The sequence below is a fragment of the Xiphophorus maculatus genome, chromosome 16 (genome assembly GCF_002775205.1).
Source record: "Xiphophorus maculatus strain JP 163 A chromosome 16, X_maculatus-5.0-male, whole genome shotgun sequence".
NCBI classification, from domain to species: domain Eukaryota; kingdom Metazoa; phylum Chordata; class Actinopteri; order Cyprinodontiformes; family Poeciliidae; genus Xiphophorus; species Xiphophorus maculatus.
In genome coordinates, this window is record NC_036458.1 from 20,962,333 (window position 1) to 20,987,048 (window position 24,716).

At 39.7% G+C, this 24,716-nt stretch overlaps 3 protein-coding genes and 1 non-coding gene across 4 annotated transcripts; 1 reads left to right on the plus strand and 3 right to left on the minus strand.

Annotated features, from left to right (window-relative positions):
• Positions 1-1,192: 1,192 nt before the first annotated feature.
• spc24 (SPC24, NDC80 kinetochore complex component) lies at positions 1,193-4,434 on the minus strand. The gene is made up of 6 exons (XM_005813509.2): positions 4,384-4,434; positions 3,118-3,292; positions 2,845-2,989; positions 2,629-2,733; positions 1,972-2,048; positions 1,193-1,416 (listed from the first exon to the last, which is right to left on the minus strand). Exons 2-6 carry the CDS (start codon positions 3,281-3,283, stop codon positions 1,310-1,312), a joined length of 600 nt encoding a protein of 199 aa, XP_005813566.1. The 5' UTR covers positions 3,284-3,292; positions 4,384-4,434; the 3' UTR covers positions 1,193-1,309.
• Positions 4,435-5,129: 695 nt separating this feature from the next.
• kri1 (KRI1 homolog) lies at positions 5,130-23,684 on the minus strand. The gene is made up of 18 exons (XM_023349330.1): positions 23,506-23,684; positions 23,290-23,360; positions 22,994-23,096; positions 22,811-22,913; positions 12,316-12,370; positions 12,170-12,219; positions 12,003-12,099; positions 11,848-11,925; positions 10,780-10,892; positions 10,474-10,702; positions 10,215-10,385; positions 8,857-8,935; positions 8,661-8,764; positions 8,411-8,573; positions 8,203-8,333; positions 7,000-7,064; positions 6,827-6,922; positions 5,130-5,886 (listed from the first exon to the last, which is right to left on the minus strand). The coding sequence occupies exons 1-18, from the start codon at positions 23,588-23,590 to the stop codon at positions 5,427-5,429; spliced, it is 2,253 nt and encodes a 750-aa protein (XP_023205098.1). The 5' UTR covers positions 23,591-23,684; the 3' UTR covers positions 5,130-5,426.
• On the minus strand, positions 7,139-7,238 carry LOC111611744. The gene has a single exon (XR_002754199.1). It is a non-coding gene; the product is annotated as a Z30 small nucleolar RNA (small nucleolar RNA).
• On the plus strand, positions 15,961-19,331 carry LOC111611682 (myosin heavy chain, clone 203-like). Its single transcript, XM_023349332.1, has 2 exons — positions 15,961-16,435; positions 16,545-19,331. The coding sequence occupies exon 2, from the start codon at positions 17,251-17,253 to the stop codon at positions 18,718-18,720; it is 1,470 nt and encodes a 489-aa protein (XP_023205100.1). The 5' UTR covers positions 15,961-16,435; positions 16,545-17,250; the 3' UTR covers positions 18,721-19,331.
• Positions 23,685-24,716: the final 1,032 nt, after the last annotated feature.

The following is a 24,716-nucleotide window of genomic DNA, read 5'->3' on the forward strand; positions in this document are numbered from 1 at the left end:
GGAGACTGCCACCAAGGCTAAGGCTAGTTAGCATAGCCAATGATGACGGTGGATAAACGGTTTTCTTGTAACACTAAGTTGTTTCTCCGCCATTTGCATATTTAGCACCACTTACACAAGGATGATTGACAGCACTAAGACCCTCCTCCTGGCTCTGATTGGTTGTTTCTCACCAGGAGCGATGCATTTTCTGCAGATGGCAACAGGAAGAAGTGGAGATAAATTTTTTCCACAGATTATCTGTCTAATATTGCACTGTTATAACATGGTGACCGTTTTAACAAATTTGTCAAAAACCTTTTCTTTTTTTTAATAGAAGTTAAATACTCAGTTGTAGCTGTGCTAGCTGAGGTGTATTTTAACAATTCCCAGATTTATTGACAGAAACTTTTGCTTTTCTAACGCCACTTTCTACTTTGGTATGGTGTCGCTAACCCACACCTGCATCCTCCATAACAGCTTCTACTGAAGTGTTTTAACTTGCTGATGATCAGTTAATGCACTGTACTTGATTATCATCACCAGATTTGCTATTTACATTTATATCTCACAGTAGAAGGAAGATTGGATGCATTTTTCTGTTTGTTTGTGCCATATTTCCTCCATCTTTGTTTTTGGACACGTCAGTAATATTTGATCTGTTTAAGATTTTGCCTTCCTTCAGCAGTCAGACTCTAGTAGTGATGGTGATTGTCCCTATGTAATGACAAGAATGTATCAAATGATGTCTCTCTTTTTTAAATACACAAAACATATTAAGGAGGCAAGATAACTAAACATGTTAATAAATTAGATTTAAAAGTAGAGAGATGGTTTTATAGTTGCTCCAAAATGCTCGATTAAACTGAATACAAATGTTTTTTGATCAGTTGTAAGAAGACGTTTGAAAGCAGATTTCAGCAAGGAAATTTAAAAAGTATATATCAGAAATATTGTTTGATTGTAATTGCTGTCATGTAGTTTGATCAGACCACTGCTCAAGTTTCTTACATTTTTGTTGATCCAAAAAAAAAAAGAAGGATTAAGTAATTGAATAATGTTTCCTTTAAATCTGCTCTAAAGAACACTTACTGGCTTTGTTTAAACACACTTCAACTTTAAGCAGCTCTATAGCGACATCTAGTGACCAACTCCCACACAGCAGGCACTGCTTTAGTCCCTGACGCTGTAACAAACCAGAAAGCACAAAATCAAAGTTGCAAGTTATTTATTTAACGCAACAGTTTAGCATAAAGAAAAACAACAAGAAGACCAACAGACAGATATAATAAAAAAAATAATACTAATATACACAACATGTGTTTTTCGTCTACCACTCGGTGCTGACAAAGTCCCACAGCTGATCGCTTATATCGCTTCGAGAGCGGACAGACGTGTCAACGTTGATGGGCGTGGCCAGATCTGGACCGTAGTGCACTGCAAGAAAAACAAGACTAAATTAAACTGACACAACTCCTTTTAAAGTTTATTTGTTCTGTCGACATGTTTAGGTTGTTGCAACACAGACGTACATTTCTGATTATCATTTAATATTTTGAGTCATAACTCCAGCAATTGCAGTGAGAAGCTCGAGGAAGGAATCCTAAAATGTCTGACTCAAGTTAAAGGAAATGCAATCAAAATAATGAATTTTGAAGACATTAATAAATGAATCTCTGACAGATTCTGTCACCACAGAATCAATTAGCAAATAGAAGTTTTCAACTATAAACGCTATTTATCCGACAGTGAAAATTACACACTGTAAAAAGTGTTCATCTCATTTGTGGGGGAGTGGAGGGCCACACAAAATTATTCCAAGGACCTGAAATGTCCCATGGGCCACACTTTGGACACCACTGACAGGATCACTTTGAGTTCACACTTTATGATTAGGGTTGCTTACTTTCTTTATTTTTGGTTTCTGACTAAAATATATTAAGTAAAAATTAGCAACCATATCTGACTGAAGTAGGAATGCATGTTTCTTACCTCCTTTCAAAATGTTGGGCTGCATGTCGTATTCCCACTTGATCTTGGTTATTAGGTAGTACACCTGAGCCACGTACCTGGAAATGAAAAACTTAGGGTAAATATAAAAAAACTAAACAAAACAAAAACAACAAAAACCCCAAAAGAGTGAAAGGCAACACATTTTTCTGACTGACGAATCGTCCCAGAAATTATTGCGATAATCGACAATATTGTCATTTTGAGACCATTTTCAACTAGTATAGCTATAGTAATGCAACTTCGCCTTGTTAAAGAATAATAAACTTTAAATTTGTACAGAACAATCCACATTGTAACTTGAAGACAAACAACAAATAATATGCATTGCGACGTCTCTCTGAACAAAATTACTCTTCAAAAAACAGAATCATCACAACGGAAATTAAATAGCTCTTTTTAACGTGTCATGCGATTCATTGAGGAATTGTGTATGGCGACATAAAAACGTTGAATTTTAAAAGACAGGCGATAAAACACCAGGAGGACCTGAAGTTGACTGAAACACAGCCGAGGTTGTCTTCATAAAAACACGGCACGTCGACTCACATTGTTGTAACACAGAAATGTGCAAGTCAAGAAAAAGGTGAAAACTAGTGATTCAGTTCATTTTATTTATGCCGATTCCCAGAAACTCACACTGCAGACGGGATGACCTCGGTGGTGTCTTCATCCACCTCATTCTGCAGAGTCTCCAGTTCCCTCTCGGTGTTCCTCACACTCTCCAGCTCCGTCTGCAGAAACCTGGAGAGAGACGGTCAGGGATGCAAACGGGGAACAGTCACGGTCAGGGATGCAAACGGGGAACAGTCCAAACCAACGGCACAGGGAACGGGGTTGGCGCGGAAAGCGTACTGGATTTCTGAGTCCGTGATCTGGCTTTTGGCCGTGCACCGCTGCAGCTGCTCCTCCAAGTCCTCCAGCTCCTTCTGCCTGTGCTGCTTCTGCTCCTCCATGTTCAGCAGCCTCTGACCCGCGCGCTCCTCGATCTGTGCCACGTCTGCTTGTGAAGGACAGCGGCAGACGCTCGAATTGACAACACTCACCAGCTAAATTACATCTGGAAGCTAAATTACATCTAGAAGTAGATAAAAAAAAAAAACCAAAAACACGCATCTGATTTCTTGCCTTTAAGAATCTGTGTCACAGTCTTCTTTGTTTCAAGGTGCCGGTCAACGAGGGCCTGGCGTTCGACTTTCACTTCTCTCAGTTTCTCGGGCTGACTGCTGTTGATGAAAGCCACCAGCATCTCCCCATTCTCCTCCACGTCTTGAAACTTGTGGCTAAGAGACATCGTGGGCAGCTGGAAAACGGGGAAAAAAAGAGAAGAACAGAATGAGTACCGCCTCGTTTGCCGTAAATGACAAACACATCTTCATGCACCCAAGTAGGAAGAAAGTCCACAGGATTGAGCCGTGATGCTCCAGTACCCCACACACACCCAGAGACGTCGTAAGGATAACAGCAGTTTTGCAGTGAATTTCAAATGGAAAAATAAATACCTTGTGTTTATATTTACTGTATTAAGAAGTGTAAAAAGACCAAAGTGGAAAAAAGTACTTTATTTTACATAAGTTTATTTATTTTTACTCAAATCTATGACACAAAAATAAATGAATATCTACACGACACAGTTAAGATAATGTTTCTGTTTTAAATAACCACAAATAGCTCATGTTAGACATTTAGGTTTTCAAAAGGTGGGGTACTAAACACACATTCTTGTGGATCGCCCGAACTAGATATTTCTGGAGAAGCGGTGTTAGAAATGTTTAGGACATGTCGTCTGCCTGTATGAGAAACTGTTAATAAAACAAACTAAACTCCAGAAATATGTTAAAGAAGCACATAAAACGAGCAACGAAAATTGCTGTGCCTTTATTTTAGGTGAACCTGGAAGGTTTTAAACGGATAAAAACAAACAGGAGCAGCAAAGGCATCAGCAGTATTTCTCTCGTTCCTACAATCAAAAGGAAAGGATTAAGTCTGTCCCGCAACACCACGAACAACTGAGCCTGAATACAGATTTAGTGTGAGGAGCGGAACCAATAGACAACACGCCACAGAAATATGAACTGCTTCGACGACCGACATTAAAAACGTCACTGAAAGATAATGTAGCTGGCGAAGAAAATCCCCTGCACAACAGCAGCTAGCTAAAGTTGTGTCAAATTACGACGTTTTCAGTTAGTTTTATAACTTTTGAGCAAAGGTTCTGTTACCTAAATACATGAGATACGGACAACAAACAGCTTTCCGGTTTTACTTCGTTTATACACGTTGCGTTGGACGTAACATTAGCGACACAAAGACGGACATTTAGAATATAAACCATTTCAACTCTGCTGTAAATAAAGCGGTTTGTAATTTGGTCACAAACAGAGAACAACCTACCTTCTCTGTTTTCCACTGTTCAAATTCAGACTTCCGCGCGCGCCTGTTGTTATTTTCTTCTTCTTTGGGGGTTTGGGAGACGTGACGCAGTCTACCGCCCCCTGCAGCCCAGCAGTGAGTCCAACTGCAGAGTTGAGCACATGGAAGAGCTTGATTTTTTTTGGAAAACCATTTCGGTCCTGGCTGTGGTTACATATTTAGGACAATGACTTTGATCATGTTCCAAATTTTAAGCAGACACAGCTAAAACTTCTAAATAACTTTTATAAGTTCTAAATCTACAGTAATACAAATTTGAAGAACTGTGACTTATGATAAAACAAGAACATTTACTAGGTTTTTCTGTAGAAGTTAAAAGATTTTTTTAATCAACTTTCTTAGAAAACAATTGAAATCTCAATTGGTTAACATTACGAACTTCAACACTGATTTTGTTCAGTAACCTCATAGAAATGTACATTTTGTCTGTGCTGTATGTCAGTTTTCCATGTTTTCGAGAAGAAAGTCATGTATATTCTTTATATTCATTTTTGCTCTTCATCACAACAAACCTCCCAAAATATTTCAATTCTATATTTGTTATGCCCACAGTCAGAATTGAAACCACAAAGTACAAAAAATCTAGGGAAAAAAAAAAACCTAGATTTTTTTTCCCATAAATTCATGTACAATTTTTTGTACATGGCCAAGAGATTTTCTAATTAAATAAGCAGGGGAAAATTAAATGATAAATTTAACACAAGTCATAAGATACCAGAAGCTTCAGAAGCTACTTTGAATCAAATTTAATCAAAGCGACACAACAAAGGTTTTTGGTCTTTTATATTTCCTGACCTGAGGTCAGGTGAAAGAACAATTACACTTTTTAATTTAACAAATCTCAAACCATGTTAAACACTGCACAGTTTAACATCCAAAATCTTTATAGAAAATGTTTTGAAAAACTCAGTTCCTTTAGGATCATTTAATGTTTCTGACGACATCTTTCATTTCTACTCTGGAGTATAAAACCAGATTGTACAGTGAAGTCCAGTGGGAAGTTTCTATCCCTCTTGGTTCTTCTTCAGCTTCTTCTCCTGCTCTTTCCGTTTGTGTCGGCCCAGCTGTCTGAAGTACAGTCTCCGTGGGTTCAGCCCGTACGCCTTCAGCCTGTGTCTGCTGAACTCTCGGCCGCCTATCTTCACCCCCTTGATTCCTGACTTGAGTCGTCCTCCTGACCGCCGGGGCTTCTTGGTCCACGCTGGTCTTTCAGTCCTGTTCTCCCCTCCATTTTGTTCATCTGCCACCTGCTCTGCCTTATCTTGCATCTGTTCTTCTAGTTTGCTCTTCTGCTTCTTCTTCTTGGGTACCAGGATCTCGTCCCCTTCCTCTGTGCCGTCCACCGCCTCGCTCAGAGCCTGAACTGCCTCGTCTGCTTCTTCGCTCTGCTTCTCGGCGTTCCTCAGACGATCTCGCCGTTTCTTCCCCAGCTTGCTTTTCACCTCCTGAGTTTCTTTATCCTCCCTGCAGATCAGGATCAGATAGAAACCAATCACCTATTAGCAGGGGTGCAAGCTATCAATTGATTAATCTTATCAATCGACTAACAATTTGTTGAAAAGTGGCCATTTTCTTAAAAACTTCAGTTTAGTCTTGTATCAAGAGGGCTGACCATCTTTCCATAACAAAAAGGGCTAAATTTCTTTAACATTTTGTGTCAACTGTATCCTGATTTAACAAACATAAATTTGTGGTTTTATCACATTATTAAACTTAAGACATATTTATAAAATAAAACAGTAACATTTTAGATTGTTGAATTGAAAAGTAAAAGCTGAAAACAATCAAAAATGTTAATTTAACATGACCGGAGAGATGTTCATACAGAAGCAACGTCTCTGGTTTCGCCTCAAGGAACATTAAAACATTTTAAAAAGCGCATTAACTCAAAACAGCCATAAAAAACATCAAACTTGCTTATTTTAGTCATGTTTATTCCGCATCAAGTTATAATTTTTCTCTTATACCCTTCGCTTTTCTGTCATATTATTATCCTCGCCGTCGTGGCACATCAGTAGTTTGTGACTGAGAAGTTGACACTGCTGCGTAGCGCAGCTCGTCATGAGCGGTAGGAAGGTGATAACTTTAATAAACGGCAAATGATATAACTTTAATAAGTTTGTCGAGTGTTAATATTTCCGAACAGAACCGCAAAAGGTGCATTCTGAATCTGACATCGGACTCTGGACCGTTTCTCTAGAATATCTCCGCCATCTTTGATTCTGTCTGAGGTAGCTCCGCTTAAGGATGACCAGCGGCGCCCTCTACTGGATGGCGGACAAACTACAACACTAAAAGAAAGTCTAAGCGCAAGTTATTAATAGATTGGAAGTAATTTGAATCCATTAAATCGTTAATCCACTATTAACCGTAAATTGGTTCGAACCACAGTATTGCTACTCACTCAGAATACACAGAGCTCAGGACTTCTTTCTTCTTTCTCACGTTCTGGGCCTTCGCTTTATAGTTCTTCAGGTCACTCATTTCCTCTCTTTCAGACCTTAAGAGACAAGGGCAGCTGTTACTGAAACTCAGCGACCTCAGATGACCAGGAGGGGAACATCTCGAAGTCGGTACCTGAACATGCACGTCCTCCTCAGCGAGCACCAGTGGTTCAGCTCTTGGTCGTTGGCACTCAAGATCTGAGAGAAAATCGTTGGGAGAATTTAGACACAACCAGAGCAGGTAGAGGAGGTCATATCTGTGGGAGTTTCATCTGCTCAGAGAGAAGATTGGTGTGAGATCATTCCCTGGTCAGAGCGAATCCCCAGAGGGAGGCAATACCAGATCAGTCTACACAGATCTCATCACTGCAGAGCTAGGAACCGGAACCAGCTAGTGTTGTTCTGTCCACTTGTTAATTTTCTAATTGAGGTGTTTATTGTTTCCAAAGGAGGAAGTTCAACACTTTTCTTTAATTATACATGAGTTTTTTTTATTCTACTTTTATAGCTTTTATTAATTTCATATTAGTCTTGCACTGGGATCAGAGTAACCTCATTCCACATCATGTTTTTAGCATGAGATGAGATGATAAACTGCTGTAACCTTCAACAGGAGCAGCAAAAGCAAAGGAGGTGGATTAGCAGTGATTGCCAACAACTGATTGTTTCATCCAGGACACGTCACTAGCCGTTTTTTATTACAAATGTGGACAAAACTTTGTCAATATTCCAGTAATGTCAAAAATTTGTGAAATTTTTGACATTGCAAAAAACTTCTTTTTTTTTTTTTTTTTTGCAATTGCAGCGTTTCTTTTAAATGAGAAACGCAATTAAAATAAGTCTGTTTGTGCGATAGCTCATGAAAAAATATGTTGCGTCGAGACCGTTCAACTACTTCCCGTCTTCTTCTTTGTGGTTTGCGCCAGTGGCAACATCCACTGGTTGAACATGTGACCCGTGTGATGCGAAAAAATGGTTTCCCTTGCAGTCTTGCAAAGTAAACATTCTAGCGCCAAAACGTTGCGGAAAAACAGAAGCTTTTTTCAAAATTGCCGTGTCTCCATTGAGAAGATTTATTTTTTAAATGCAAAGTTTCAAACATCTATCTGTTTATGCGGTCAATAGAAACACAGCTAGTTTGGAATATTGTTTCTGCTGCCCAGATACTGACTTTCACACTGTCTTCAGTCAGAGGCCTCTTTAGATCTGATGCAAGACTGACTGCTACAGGAGATAATCTTTTTAGCCAAATAGTTGGTTCTCTTGCGGTTTTTTTTGTTGATCCCAGCGATGCAGATGTGTAGACTTCACGCGCCCCCAAGAGGAAGAACCTCACCTCATCCGTGGTCAGGCCGAAGTCGTTGGGCACCACCTGCCTGTAGCGAAAGCGGCACGGAAGGTCGTCGATGATGTCCTCGTAGTCCAGCTTGTAGTATTCGTCCAGGTACTGCTCAAAGGTTTTCTCCTCTGAAACGAGACGGACGGCGTCAGGCGAGGCAGTCGCCCGGGCAACGGCCGGGTTCGGGACGCTCCCCGACACTTACGGGGGTCAAACACCGGCTTGGTTCTGGTGACGACCTCAGCAAAGTGAGACTTCTTCTTCTTCTTGCCCATCTGTGGCAGATCGTCCCTCTTCAGCTTCTTCTTCTCCTTTTTCTTCTTCTTCTTGGAGGAGGTGTGTTGGCTTGGGTCGTAGTCTGCATCCATCTGCATGAACAGAATGACTGCTTCACTAAGCAAAGCTAAAACAAAATACAATTCAAGCAGTTTTTGGGCAAAATAAGGTTGGCTCACGATGAAGTCTTCGTCGTCGCAGTGCGGTCCAGAGGCACTGTACTCCTCTTCGTCATGTCCCTCTTCACGTTCCTCTCCTGTCCAGGTGTCCCAGTTCCAGTGTTCTGAAAACGCAGAAGAAACTTCAAATGAAGCGGACGAATCTCAGCATCCGACATAAACGCATAAATAAAAAAAATAAAAGCCAGCAGCTCACCATCCATCTCGTTTCCTTCATCGTCAAACTGAGGCTTCTCCTCTTCCTCTTGTCCGTAATACTCGTCTCCAAAGAATTTCTGCAAACACGCAATGTTGCAGATGAATACAAAAGCTTATTTTGAACAGAAAATTAAATGAAAACAGCAGTTAAGAGATTGAAAGTCTTGACTGTCAAGTTAAACATTATTTTAACTGAACGTTAGCAGAGCACCGATTGCGGTTTTCTGGCCGATCTGAGTCCAATTCTTGCCGATATTGACTTTTTATAACCGATACGGCGACTTAGTTGCCAAGTTGGCAACTGGTAACCACGCACATGATTAAAACCTAACCTTGACCGAAGAATTTGAAACAGAAAAAGTGAGAATTATGGACGTTAGTTATGGCAGAATATATTTGAAAGGATGGTAAGAAAGGAAAAACATGATGACTGCAGAAATTGATGCAGCTTGACGAGGACTGGCTGATAAAATAATTTTATCAATTGATACAACTGTTTTGAAAACTTCATTTTTAGAAAAATCAGGATTTGTTTTTTGTCCCCCACCTTTGCAGATCTTCAATCTGCCTAAGGCGGCCATTTTGTTTTACAGCTTCTGTTTATTTGGACACTAAATTCTTGAGTTCAGGTCGACTATGACGAGGCATAACTGTTAGCCTTTAACATTTGTTTTCCTTTTTTCATAAAAATAAGATTCCAAAAATAGTCAAAATGATACAAAAATAATGTTGAAATAATACTAGAATAAATTTGCAAAGTTAGGAGAATGAAGTAGTAATATGAAAACTCGCACACATAAAATAAAGTTATCCAAGATTTTTTTCTTATTGAAAACAACTTCTCCTAATTTTGAGACATTCTTCATGTAAAATTATGACGACATTCTCGCAATTAAACTAAAGCTCCTGTTTAATTGTCCGTCAGTAAACCATCTTACAAATTGCAGAAGGGATGATTGAAATAAAAGCAACTTTTTAAAAATATGTCATTTGTAATTTCTTTTAGAAAAAAACTAATCTTTAGGCAGATTTTATCTGGAGCCCTAATCCTGCCGCATGAATGTTTGATAGCTGAAAAAAGGAAGGAATGCAGCTTTGCTTGTGTTGCATCTATGAATATGAATGCATTTAATCAGATATGATTATAGAAAATGTTAACTATGAACGAATGTTAAAAACCGACTTCGCTATTGGATGCTGCTGCTAATGTAAGATAGGCAGGGTGTAAATAAAATAAGTTTATATTCTACTCACTCCTCTGAATGTGCAAGTGTACTTTTCTGTCTTTCCTTTCCTTGTATGTAACTTTGTTTATTCTTTTGATTCACTAAAGTCAAACCGGGTTCCTGCTCTGACCTGCATGAGCCGGTCGTGCTGGTTGGGGTCAAAGTCTCCGTCCAGGTCGGCCTGACTGAAGGCCAGCTGCTCGTTGCCGGTCAGCTCCTGCAGCTGCTGCAGCTTGTCCATGATCTCCTTCCTCTTCAGGTTCTTCAGCTGCTTCAGCTGCTCCTGCTTCTGCTCCTTCTCCTGGAATCACACGGCCGCTTCGTGAGCCTGTGTTAGCATTAGCGGGGGGGTTTTTTGGGAGGTGGGGAGGTTTTACTGCCATACGTACCTTCAGTTTCCTCTCCTTCACCTCCTCCCTCTTCTGCTTCCTCCGGTCGTCCTTGGTGCGGACGGACGTGGCGATGTTTCGGGGGTAGGTCTTGATCTGCAGGGCGCCGGGCTCTTCGTAGCGGAAGTTGTAGCTCCGCTCGAAGTCCTCCTGGCGCTCCAGGAAACTCTCGCCCTCCTCCTCGGAGTCGTCCACGTCCTCCTGGACCAGCTCGTCGTACGTCGGGATCCTGAACAGGTTCGGAGGATTTAAAAGTGATTATTGCGAACATTTAAAGAAGGATGCCGAGCTTATTTGGCTGCACACCGTTCGTCGTGGTCCTCCTCCTCGTCCAGGTAGCCCTTGTTGAGAACGTAATCCCGGAGGAATCGCTCCTTGTCGTCCAGCTGCGGGTCGTTCCAGTATTCTCGCAGGTATTTCTGTCACAACGGGGGAAAAAAAAAAATCTTATTTCCGATAGAGATGTAATAATCCAATATTAATACTTGTAGCAGTCTCAGTAGTGAAAAAGAATCTAGATCAGTGACAATGTGCCTGATCCATAAGGGCAGATCTATTTACTCTAATTCTATGAGCGACAACATGCTTTATTATTCATCTCACATTACATTTAAAATTCCAAATTGCACTTTAGGAATAATTTTAAAGAATGTTTGTTGCAGGGTTGTTGTTTTTTTTACATTTTTGATCAAGATAGTAAACCTATTATTTTCGGCAGTTTCAGTTTATTTATTTTACTCCCAATTGCGCTGACTCGACAAATTAAAGTTGCCGTTTTTGCATGTTTGACCACGCCTGTGAAGGTATTGGGTGTATTTAAGTGAGCTGTGCTGATGCGGAGTTATCAAATGCATTTCTAATTCAGTACATTTATTTCTGTGTTTGAAAAAAGAAACATTTTTAGTCATTTCAGCTGATTTTTCTGTAAAACGTCAGATATCGCTACAAAAGGTGCATCCAGGAACGCCGCAATAAATCCGGTGATGGCCTGATGCGTCATAAACTCAGTATTTTCTATTTGCATGATTTATTGTTTCTCTTTTTTTTCTATTTCTACAAAACACTGCTTGCTTCAGTCAGGTGTTTCGGTCTCCAGCAGCCCTGAAGGAAAACGTTGTTTGCAGAGCCTTCAGAACTCATTTTATTTGTCGTTCCTGTTCTTTTGCTTATTCATTTTGGATATTTAAAATGTCTTCCAGTTCCAGAGTTAAATGTTCATTGAATTTTGAAGTTTGTTGGTCTTTGAGAATGTGCTCTTGTGTTATTATGCCACTATCAATACATTACTTAAAGATGGTCTGAAAACAACAAAGTTATCGTTTATCGCGATAACTTCTAGAATTCCCGTATTGTAACGTAACTATGGGAACTCACCATGTCCTTCACCTCCTCCGGACCGTCCAGCTCAGCCTGACCTTTGAGCCAGTCCACATAATCCGCCTCCTCTTTATCCTGAAAACACACAGGTGGGAAGTGTTGGTTTTGTCGAGTCGCTGCTGGAAAAAGACGACCTGTGGCCGTTTCCTGACCTTCTCCTCCTGCGTTTTCATCCTTCTGGTGAGCAGCATGGAGGCTTCGCCTTCCTCCTCCTCCTCCTCATCGCTGTCCTCGACAAACTTCCGGAAGCTGCAGGGACGTTTGGGTTTCCGTCAGCGGGCGTCCGGGCGCAATCGCTTTAACGAACGTCTGACCTCACCTCTCTTTGAGCTCCTTCTGCTCCTGGATGTAGCTCGGCGAGGCTGCTCTCTGTTACGGGAAGACGACGCCGACTCAGCAAACAGTCATTTTCCCAATAAAAAAAAAATTAAAATCACAATTACTCATCTGAAAAGGTTTGCACACCTCTCTTCTTTTGGCTGCTTCCTCCTCGTCGCTGTCGTCGTCGTCTTCATATTTGCTGAGAGAAGACATTTTTTAAAAATCGTTACTGCCTGACATGCAGTAGTATTTCCTCTTTTAATCCACGTTTCCCCCCCATAATTCTATCACTAATCTGGTAAAGAGACACAAAAACGACCAATTTTAAGTTTTTTGAAAAGTCCACCAAATCAGAGAACTAATGCTGCAACTATGTTGATTGTTCGGACAAAACTAACTGGCACATTCTGCAGATTTTTCATTTGGCCGTTGTTTTATACAACATTAGAAATGCATTAAAAAGATGCAAATAATTCCATTTTCATTTTAAATAGGAAAACAAAGCCTTGTTGTCCAAATACAATGCCATAGCATTCCTTTAGTGAACACAAAGGGTGCATCTGCAGCTAAAAAAACTATACATGTATCGCATCGTTTATCATTGGGGCCTGCCATGCAAAGCAATGGCAGGAACCTATTACTATTGTCGGAGAGAAGCGTCTCTTTATTCTTTATTTTTCTTCCGTAACCGTTAATGCGGCTCATACCGCTGGGTGCACACCTACAAATGAGGTATCAAAACGTGCAGAAAATTCACGCCATTGTTGCTACTACTTTTGGTGGGATTTGGGGTTAACGTGGCGACATAATTCGCAAAAAACTACGAAAAAAACCCCATTATAAGTCAATGGGAAAAATCCTGGAAATACCCTATTTTTGAGGATTTTCTGTGTCGTCACAAATTCACCTAGAAATGCCATTCAAATTTCATTTTGTAGATACGTCTGTGATCTCTTCGAAAGTGAAGACGGCTCGTCGATACCAATTACGGTTTGTCCACAATTTGCCTCTAAGCGACCCAAAGTTTCTCATTTTTCCTAAAGTTAGAGTGCGTCTCTGGCTGCTTAGAGTGAGAGATGAAGACAACTTTTTCAGCCCAAATCATTGTTCCATTGAAGGAAAATGCACCCCAAATCATGATGGCGCCCCCACCACTGTGCCGTGTAGAAAACATCTCAGGTGGGATCTCCCTGTCATGCCAGTAACGTTGGAAGCCATTAGGACCATCAGGGTTAAATTTTTTCTCATCAGAGAAGACAACTTTCTTCCACCTTTCAATGTCCCATGTTTGGTGCACCCTTGCAAAGTCCAAACGGGCAATTCTGTGGCGTTGAAGAAGACGTGGCCTTTGAAGACGTTTTTGTTTTTGAAGCCCTTCTCTCGCAGATGCCGTCTGATGGTTATTGGGCTGCAGTCAGCACCAGTAATGGTCTTAATTTGGGTAGAGGATCGTCCCGTGTTTTGACAGACAGCCAATCGGATCCTGCGGCTCAGAGCTGGTGAAATTTTTTTGGGTCTACCACTTGACTTTTTTGTTCCATAACCCTCAGGATCGTTTAAAAAATGCAAAATGACTGTCTTACTGCGTCCAACCTCAGCAGCGATGACACGTTGTGAGAGGCCTTGCTTATGCAGCTCAACAATCCTACCACGTTCAAAGTCAGTGAGCTTTTTTGCTTTTGCCATCAGGAGGTCTTGACAGTGTAAAGACTTCACAGAAAATGACATGGTATCCAGATGTTTGCACAGTTTGTGGCTTTTAAAGACTATGGTCTTAAACTTTTGATCAGCTGAAAAAATCATGTTTGAGTATAAATGCAGTTTTCAGACAATTCCCTGCTCAAATGTTCTTGTCTCTTGCACTGATTTGTCCTTTTAACATTGTGAAGCTCTACTTAGAACCTTCTTAAGATTCAATGGTGCAAAATGCTAATTCTTGCACTTTTTGGACTGGTCTTAAGATTTTGATCAGGAGTGTATATGTGTGAAAAATTTACATTTTATTAGTCATGTAGTCAGGAAAACTTCTGTTGCCTTGTTTTTGCACTGGACCTGTTTGACATGTTGTATACTGTTCCCCTTTCTGCTTTGAGATGATCTCTCTCTTAATTTACATTTTATGTAAATCAGTGATGACAGTGATACAACAATAAATATCTTGAAGTAAGCTTTGTGCTGCTTGTCTTTTTTTCTTTTATACGTCACACCAGAAGCAGAACAAATGTTTTTCTGATACGGTTAGAAATTCCACAAATCATAATTTCAGCTAAAACTCAAAACAAACCACACCAACGTTCTCTGGCATCGGTTTCTACTGTCTGACGGCCGCAGTTACCATGGTTGCTGAATGTTTTTGTTGTTCACAGGTTGTCCCGAGGGTCACTGACAAAGACGCATCTATGTACACATACTTAAGATCAATTTCTATCTGTTGTGTCCCACTAGCCTGGAAAAACCCAGCTCCTTGATTTACGCTTTGCTTCATACACCGGGTCTAGACCCTGGGCTACTGAGAAATGATTGTCTAATAGAGGTTTGAACTTCAAGTTTCAAAGAATTAGATTACAATACCAAATTGCTAGCGTTTGGCCATGATGTACACTGCCTAGCCAAAAAATAAGTCGCCACCAAAAAATGGTCACACTCTCTAATATTTTGTTGGACCGCCTTTAGCTTTGATTACAGCCCGCATTCGCTGTGGCATTGTTTCAATAAGCTTCTGCAGTGTCGCAAGATTTATTTCCATCCAGTGTTGCATTAATCTTTCACCAAGATCTTGTATTGATGATGGGAGAGTCTGACCACTGCGCAAAGCCTTCTCCAGCACATCCCAAAGATTCTCAATGGGGTTAAGGTCTGGACTCTGTGGTGGCCAATCCATGTGTGAAGAAGATGTCTCATGCTCCCTGAACCACTCTTTCACAATGTGAGCCCCATGAATCCTGGCATTGTCATCTTGGAATATGCCCGTTCCATTTGGGAAGACAAAATCCATTGATGGAATAACCTGGTCATTCAGTATATTCAGGTAGTCAGCTGACCTCATTCTTTGGGCCACAATGTTGCTGAACCTTGACCTGACCAACTGCAGCAACCCCAGATCATAGCACTGCCCCCACAGGCTTGTACAGTAGGCACTAGGCATGATGGGTGCATCACTTCACCTGCCTCTCTTCTTACCCTGATGCGCCCATCACTCTGGAACAGGGTAAATCTGGACTCATCAGACCACATGACCCTCTTCCATTCCTCCAGAGTCCAATCTTTATGCTCCCTAGCAAACTGAAGCCTTTTTTTCTGGTTAGCCTCACTGATTAGAGGTTTTCTTACGGCTACACAGCTGTTCAATCCCAACCCCTTGAGTTCCCTTCTCATTGTGCGTGTGGAAATACTTTTGCGTTCACAATTAAACATACTCCTGAGTTCTGCTGTTGTTTTTCTTCGATTTGATTTGACCAAACGTTTAAGTAATCGCCGATCACGATCATTCAGGATTTTTTTCCGACCACATTTCTTCCTGGAAGACGATGGTTCCCCACCATCCTTCCAGTTTTTAATGATGCGTTGGACAGTTCTTAACCCAATTCTAGTAGTTTCTGCAATCTCCTTAGATGTTTTCTCTGCTTGATGCATGCCAATGATTTGACCCTTCTTAAACACACTAACGCCTTTTCCACGATCACAGGATGTGTCTTTTGCCATGGTTGTTTAAGAAATGAGAAGTTACTCATTGCATCAGCTGGGGTTAAATAACTTGTTGCCAGCTGAAAGATAATCGCCTATGCAGTACTTATCCAATAGGAGGCTTGTACCTATTTGCTTAGTTAAATCCAGGTGGCGACGTTTTTTTGGCCAGGCAGTGTATTGTGCTTTTTGATTTTACACGACAAGTCCAACATATCAAGCCTTATCACCTGCAAGTGTCTGTAAAAAAAAAAAAAAGGTAATAATTAATCAGCTATAGTAAATGCAGTATTTAAGGTTTGGGTGAAGTGAACCCACAAAGCTGATCTGTAGAGACTGAGCACAGAGATCAAAATGTTTTTCCGAGCATTGCTGCTAATCTGCTCTCTTTCCAGCGCTCAGCTGCATGCTGCCGCCGAAAATGAAATCAGACAAACTGGATCACAGGAAGGAGACGCAGAAAATCTTTCAAATAATCAACAAACCTTTACGCAGGACATCAACGCTGTGCTGAGAGAGATGAGCGCCTCACTGGCTGGACTGAAGGTGGAGCTCAGGTGCTTACAGAAAGATCATGATGGTATGTTTTGAAACAGAAGAATATCACAGGGAATTCCTACTTTATATAACTAAAATGTTTGAATAGAAATAATTACATTGTTCACAATTTTGTCATGTTGTCCTAATAGCGAAGGTGAGCGAACTGGAGTTGCAAAAGACTGAGGTGGAAAAGTTGAAACAACAGTACCAAGGTATTTATTACAAAAGCCTTCATGAGTAAAAGTTAGACATCAGAGGTAAAATCCATTTTGTTTAACATAAGCATGACTCCTGTCTAGGTTTTTTAATTGATAATTATTAATTTTATTCTAAATTTATCGGAGATACAATTGCAAGTACAAAAGTACAAGTGTATCTATGGAACATGTGTAATAACAACAGCTTCAAATAGTAAAAGACTAAAGGCCGATTTTAACTTCTATCTGTTAAAATCTTCACTGACAGGGAGAATAGATTAAAACTATTATTTAACCGTGCTGGCATGAAAATTCAATTATGTATTAAACAATTCCTCAAATAAGAGTTAATGAATTTTAGAATCGTTTCACACAGTAAGCCTCCCAGGAATATGGTGGAACGTGAGCTGGCTTTGCTGTTGCCTGGCAACATAGCATACATGACATTATTCCACTGATGTAATCTGATGATGCCAAAGTGTTATGATGTCATAAGGGACAAGGCATCTGTCCCTTATGACATCACAAGGAACAGATGCCTTGAATATCCAGCGTCTGAATCAAACTTGCAGAAGTCAAGCAGCAGCAGCTCGGACGTTGGGTTTTCCATATTGGATTGAACAGTGCATTTTTTCGTAGCTTTTGTGATACAGCCAAAATGCCGCCAATTAACACTTATTTTTTAACAGAATGCGAAATTAAAGAAATGAGTAGAGATGAATTGATCGTCGTGATTCTGGATTTCATACAAAGGTTTAAAAAAATAGCTAAGAAGCATCGGAGTGGAACCGCAGTGGAGGAAGAGTTGCAAGCAGCTCAGGAAGAAATTGTGCATCTAAATCAGAACATTGGTTCACTCAAGAAAAAGCTAGACGAGTCTCACAGACAAAACAAAAACCTGATCTGTAAGACAATCCCAAAGTTACAAAGAGAGATAAAGAACCAGAGGTCCCACAGGAATCAGTTGTTGATTGAGAATAAAAACTACCAAACTAAATTCAAAAGCCTTCACACCTGTTTAAATAACCTCGCGGACTCAAAACTGCAGCTTGAGAGGACGTTGGCAGAAAAAAGAGAAGCGATGTCTCAACTCACAGCCTACAGAATGGATGTTGAAAAGCAGGAAAATGAAGTGGAGAAACTTCAGTTTGAATTGTACAAAAAGAACAACTATGTTGACCAGAAGAATATTGAAATTAAGAGAGAAAAAGAAAAGTCCAGAAGTCTTGAGGTCAAGATAAAAGATCTGGAAAAGCAGTTGAATGAGGCAAAGAATCAAATGAAAATTCCTGGGAATAGGCTTTCAAAAACTCTGGTGGGAGATGCATATAAGTATGAACCAAGTGCCACGTTTTCTGACACCGTATTATTTCAGAAAAAAGTGCAAAACAGGGTATTAGCAACATATGAGAAGGCAAGAGCTATCCAGGAGGAAGAACCTTTGAAGAAGCAGGCCGAGAGCCACTCAACGCTCTCAGCCTTAAAACAGCAAGAAAGCGTAAAACTACAGGAAGAAGACTTACGACAACAGCAAGAAGCCATGGGTAAAGAAAGAAGTTTTCACCGCACAGAATTTGATTGTAAAAGGCTGAAGGAGGAAATTCAGTCCTTAAATGGTCAGATACAGGCACTGACTCAAAGCAGGCATAGGGACCAAGAGTGCATTAAAAATCTCACTAAACAAGTGAATACGATGAAAACGAAGTATTACAGGGAGAAGAAGGAATATGAGGATTTAAATAAATCCATAAAGAGGAAAGAGACAAAGGTACAAGGTAATATTGCTGCGGAAATACCTAACAATGAAACACAGACCAACGATCAGCAAGCCAAACGTCTACCATCTATTGACGGAAAGTCAGTTTGTGGAACCTTGCCTCTGGGTGGAGGCAGGTTAAATCCAGAATTGAAAGAAGAGAAACTGATAACAATAGAAAAGTTAAACCTTAGCCCAATACCGCCCAGCAAAAAGAAGCTTGAAATGCCATCATTTGCACTTTCAGGCAGGAAGATTGTCCTCAGAGAACCTGAGCAGAGAAAAAACAGTGGTCCATCAGGCAGGCGTGCCACAGTTGATGGGAACGTTAAAGTTCCCTCATTAGAGGTTAAAGGCAACAAGCCATTATGAGGTGCATTTGTGAGCATCACATACAAGAGGCGTATACACCTTGGGGCTGGGATGCCTGATATGCATCCCGTCTCTTTAAATGCAAAGGTTTTCTCCGGGTGCTCCGGTTTTTCCTACCTTCGGGGAAAAAGTGATTGGACTAATTGGTTTCTTTTAAATTTACCTTAGTCTCTCACTCACTAACATTAGGAGACATTCTTTAAATGGACACACTTTAAACTCAATGCATAGGTTTTCTCCGGGTGCTCCGGTTTTTCCTACCTTCGGGGAAAAAGTGATTAGACTAATTGATGTCTTTTAAATTTAGCTCTGTGTCTCACTCACTGACTGTTAGAGATACAAATATGAACTTATCTAGTTCAGATTCTTAATGCGTTTCTTTTTAGCACACACTCCTTACATGGCCTCATAAAATGGCTTCCAGTCCTAATGTTTCTATATTTTCTGTTTTCTTAGTCGTCTTAATTTTGAACAGGTCATAGAATATGATCAGTCTCTCTAAGCTGGAGTGTCTTCCTGTTAAAAGGGAGTTGTTCCTCTCTACTTGGCTGCTCAGGATGAGGGACGGTAACAACTATCAATTGGATAATTGGATGAATGGATTGATGACTGGATTGGATGCAAAGTTTTTCTCTTGGTGCCCCGATTATTTTGACTATTCAGGAAAAGAAGTTTTTAGGCTAAGGGTGTAACTTTGTGTTGCAAGTTGGTGGGGAAGAAGGGGGGTTAGAGTGCTGATGCACCCACAGTCACTGGACGACCTTTTCTTTTCTAGTGCTAAGAATAAAGCCAAAACTTACACGAGAATGCAATAAATTAAGATATGATGTGTCTTTAATATAGCAAATAATAAAGACGCAAAACCTTTTTTGGGTCTGGTTGGGGCAGTTAACTCTTTATTTAGTTATTATTGGATTCTATAAAATGTGGCTTAAAACTGAGATGCTGATGTTTGGATATGTAAAATATATTTTATCTCTGCTAATAAATCTATAGTTTGGTTTCTGTAAGCTCTAGAAACAAGACAGAAAAAAGCCAATTTCTCTTTATAATGGCCCATAATTTAATTTTACTTAGCAGGAGTCGTGGTTTAAAATTTAACAAACTTTGGCTCTTTATGCTTTATGAAATATTTCATCCTATTTGATGATTGATCTGAATATTGCCACGTTCTATGAACAAATGATGCAATTTGTCCAGGTGAAAACAGGGTGTTTTTTATGTCAGGCTGTCAGCTTAACGTCACACGCAGTGACGGTTCAATTAACACAAAATAAGGTGAACTGCACACATTTTCTGACATAATCAGAAGTTCAGGTGCTTAAGTAGCTAATCAATTCAGATCAAACATCAAATAGGGCGAAATATTTCCTAAAGCATAGAGGAGCCAAAGTTTGTTAAATTTGAAACCATTTAATGGTTATTTTTACAGCAAAGTAAAATTAAAGTACTGGTCATGTAAAAGAGAAATTCGCTTTGGTTCTCTCTTGTATCTTTACAGAGCTGACAGAAACCAAACTATTTATAGATTCATATGCAGAGAGAATATATACATTTTACATGTCCAAACATCATCATCTCAGCTTTAAGCCACATTTTATAGAGTCCAGTAACATCGATGGTCACTTTACTCACTGACAGCGTCAAACCAGAGCCAAAACAAGGTTTTTGCGTCTTTAATATTTGCTATATTAAAGCAAATATACCCAGCAAATACACATTCCATAAATTAGAATATGACTGAAAAGTTTCTTTGTTAGTAGTTCCATCACCAAGTAAGACATTATATGATTAATTAGATGTTTTAACATATTTTTATTTCATAGCATGTTTAATACCCATATATATAGATATAGATAGATAGATAGATAGATAGATAGATAGATAGATAGATAGATAGATAGATAGATAGATAGATAGATAGATAGATAGATAGATAGATAGATAGATAGATAGATAGATAGATAGATAGATAGATAGATAGATAGATAGATAGATAGATAGATAGATAGATAGATAGATAGATAGATATACACAGTATATATATAGATAGATAGATCTATATATATATACAGTGTTGGGTAAGTTACTTTAAAAATGTAATCCGTTACAGTTACAAGTTACCTTGTTGGGGCCTGCCATGCAAAGCAATGGCAGGAACCTATTGCTATTCTCCCAATTCTTTATTTTTCATCCATAACCGTTAATGCGGCTCATACCGCTGCGTGCACACCTACAAATGAGGTATCAAAACGTGCAGAAAATTCACGCCATTGGAGCTATTACTTTTTTGGGATTCGGGGTTAACATGGCGACGTAATTCGCAAAAAACTACGAAAAAAACCCCATTATAAGTCAATGGGAAAAATCCTTCAAATACCCTATTTTTGAGGATTTTCTGTGTCGTCACGAATTCACGTAGAAATGCCATTCAAATTTCATTTTGTAGATACGTCTGTGATCTCTTCGAAAGTGAAGACGGCTCGTCGATACCAATTACGGTTTGTCCACAATTTGTCTCTAAGCGACCCAAAGTTTCTCATTTTTCCTAAAATTAGAGTGTCTCTCTGTCTGAGTGCCCCTCTGCTAGAGTGAGAAATGAAGAGATTTTTTGACCACAAAATAATTTTCAAATCGCCATCACGCCCACAAATATCGCACAATTGGTATCAAAATCGGTCCTGACATTGATACGCATGTCTGCTCCGGTAAAATGTTTTCGAAATTTATCTAGACAGTACGGTTTTCTGTCACGGTGCTTCAGAGCAAAGTCATGCAACAGGATTTTCTGAGGCTCTCAGGCTCTTCCACTAACAGTTCACACCTTGGTGAGAAACTTATTTACCATAGCAACGGAACTCAAGAGGCTATTGGCTGCTGATTAGGACTACAAATACGCATCACTGTAGTTCTATCTATAGTGAAACCCTCAGTTGAAACAGATCAGGACTGAACTGGCCTTTAGAACTACTTGCTGCTATGGGCTGTATATAACTGATTTAACTCAGTAACTGTTACACATGGGATTAGTTTGGAACTTTAAAATTAAGCATAATAATAATTTCAAAATAAAAGCCTTGAATATTTTTAAATCAGATATTTGCTCTGTTAAGCATTATATAACTGATTTAACCCAATGACTGTTACACATGGTATTAGTTCGGAACTTTAAAATGAAGCATACTGAAAATTTCAAAATAAAAGACTTGAATATTTTTACATGACGTAATTGCTCTTTTTGGCTTTATTTGACTTTTTCATCCAAAGCACTGTTACACATGGAATTAGTTTGGCCCTTTGAAATGAAGCATACTGAAAATTTCAAATTAAAAGCCTTGACAATTTTACATCAGGTATTTGCTCTTTTGGGCATTATGTGATTTTTTTATCCAAAGCACTGATAAACATAGGATTAGTTTGGCGCTTTAAAATGAAGCTTAACAAACATTTCAAAATAAAAGCCTTTAATATTTTTACATCAACTACTTGTGTTTTGAGCATTATATAACTATTTTAACCCAATGACTATTACGCATGGGATTAGTTTGGCCCTTTGAAATGAAGTTTAACCAAACTTCCAAAATAAAAGCCTTGACAAAATTTTAAATCATACTGAATGGTGCACGTCCACCTTACTTAATGTTCTTGTGATTCTCCACATGCTATTGATTACGTTGCAGCGTTCTTTAGCATCGATGCTAATTTGTAGCGTGACAACGCCGGGCCCAAACCGACGGGCATGGCAGGCCCCGGCTAAATTTCTTCAGAAATTTTCTAGTTTATCCTGATAAACTTCTAAGAATTTTTATTTATCGTCGTAATAAATTTCAATTGATTAAAAACAAAAAACTGTCAATATTGTTAGTTTTACCTTTATCTCCACTGTTTGTTCAATGAAAGCATCAATACATTTGAAAATATGATTAAACACAGTCACTGTCTGCAGCTCAGTGACATAAATAACTCCTTTATTCATCTGGTGTCATAAAGAAGCGATTTACAAATGGGAAATTGTTTTTCCAAGAGCAGTATTTGTTGCCTTTTTTTTTTTTTAGAAATCTTCGCAGGGGCGCCAAACATCTGCACTCACCCTTCTTTTTCCAGGATGACTTTCCGCTCGTAGTCCTTCAGGTACATGGGTTTCACTTTGGCTTGTTTGGATGTTGACGGACCGTCCTCATTCTGGGACGCGTCTGAAAGCAAAAGTACCGGTCAACCCAGCAGACTGTGCAAGATGACCGAGCCTGAGTGAAGCTTTACGCTTTCAAACCACCTTCTGAGTAGAACCTGGCATCTTTCTCGTAGATCTTCGGGTCTTTCTTCTTCAGCAGGGACAGGGTTCTGTAAAAGTCCCTGTCTAAAGCAGGGTCCAGCTCCTGGGAGGAACAGGGACAAGTACAAGTCAGGCACCAGGTATCTGAGTTTTAGACGTTTCTCTGCTTCAGCACACCTGATTTCTATTAATGGGTGAGTAGAGCAAGCAAGAAAACGACTAAAACAAAAACAATGCAGGAGGACGTTTGGGAAACATTAAACGGGGGGGGGGGCATGTTAGCCACAGATGCTAACCACTTCACTGTCGTCAGAGCTGGACTCAGAGGAGTCGCTGTCATCGGCTTGGTCTCCGAATCGGTCCTTCACTGCATAGATGTACAGAAAACACACACACACGTCACATCTTCCACGAACTCCTGCCCAGAGGACATGACAACTTTATCGCTGATGGTACTTTCTGATCCATGTCGGGGAGTTAGCATCACAGTTAGCCATTAGTAGCACACTCACGCTTCTGCAACTCCTCTTTCTGTCGGTACTTCTCGTATTTCTGCGCGAACTGCGAGTTAATTTTCAGCTCCGACCTGCCCGGCATGTCTTCAGTGACGGTGGGTTACAGGCATTAATGAAAACGAGCCACTGCCGCTGCGACAAGCACGTTACGAGCAAAACCACGCCGTTTCCGGTGAGCTGCAGCTGATGTAGCCAGCAGAGGGCGCAGTAACGTCAGCGTATGAGCGCTTCTGGGGAGAGTGTCGGCCATGTTGTGAGTGGCAAATTCACACGAGAAGGTCTCATAGAACTGACTCTCTGAGTTGTGTTTAAAGTAAACGATAGTCTTATTGATTTCTAATACAGGATAGCACTAAAGCAAATAACAAAAATGAATAAACAAGCTATCATAACACAAATTAAAATCTTAAATGTTAAATATATATTCCAAACCACTGAATTTGATATTAACTAGTTAAACAAAATTTAGCTTAGCTATTTTTTCAAATATTCCTATTATTATTATTATTATTATTATTATTATTATTATTATTAGTAGTAGTAGTAGTAGTAGTAGTAGTAGTAGTAGTAGTAGTAGTAGTAGTAGTAATAGTCTTTCCACTGAAATGTTACAAATTTCCACACTAAAAAAGTCATTTTAAACACTTGTACGATGTCAACAAAAACAGAAAAAAGGGTGGGCGTAGTGGATTCCCACTACCAATGCTAGTGGACCATTTGGTCAGCAGAGTTGGACTGTGGGTGGTCTTTCTCTAGCAAAACAGTGTGTGCGCAAAGGTCAGTGAATCTCCAGGAAAGGGTCAACACAGCTGAGGGCTGTTTTTTTTTTTTTACCACGCGCATCAGGTGAGCTGTGATGTCTCATCCTCTGCGGTGGAGAGATCACACGTGTTGCCCAGAACGCAAAACGTGACCGTTTTCAGTCTTTGAACTTTTTTTTTTTTCTTGTCATATTTTTGTCACATTAAAACCAAAAGCTTCACTGTTCTGCGGGATTTCATTGGAAGTAGATAATTACACGGAAATTGTTTTTAAAATAATAAAAACAATTCACTGGAATCACACGGCATTCTGAAAAAATATTCTGTAATCTCAGAACAATCTTCTATCCGAATTAAATCATCACTGCGTATATTTTTTCTTTGACATAGACCTTAACGTCTGCCTTTTTCTTCTGTGTTGACTGCTTCTTTTAACTCATTTTATTA

Bases quoted from the DNA above. Each gene is read 5' to 3' on its own strand.
- LOC111611682 (XM_023349332.1), top strand. From the start codon at position 17,251: ATGCCGCCAATTAACACTTATTTTTTAACAGAATGCGAAATTAAAGAA.
- kri1 (XM_023349330.1), bottom strand. From the start codon at position 23,590: ATGCCGGGCAGGTCGGAGCTGAAAATTAACTCGCAGTTCGCGCAGAAA. The intron at 23,361-23,505 runs GTGAGTGTGCTA...ACATCTATGCAG, and splicing joins GAAAGAGGAGTTGCAGAAGC to TGAAGGACCGATTCGGAGAC. The intron at 22,914-22,993 runs GTGGTTTGAAAG...TTTTGCTTTCAG, and splicing joins TGCCAGGTTCTACTCAGAAG to ACGCGTCCCAGAATGAGGAC.
- spc24 (XM_005813509.2), bottom strand. From the start codon at position 3,283: ATGTCTCTTAGCCACAAGTTTCAAGACGTGGAGGAGAATGGGGAGATG. The intron at 2,990-3,117 runs GCAAGAAATCAG...CTTCACAAGCAG, and splicing joins TGTGACACAGATTCTTAAAG to ACGTGGCACAGATCGAGGAG. The intron at 2,049-2,628 runs GTGAGTTTCTGG...TTTCATTTCCAG, and splicing joins GAGGTCATCCCGTCTGCAGT to GTACGTGGCTCAGGTGTACT.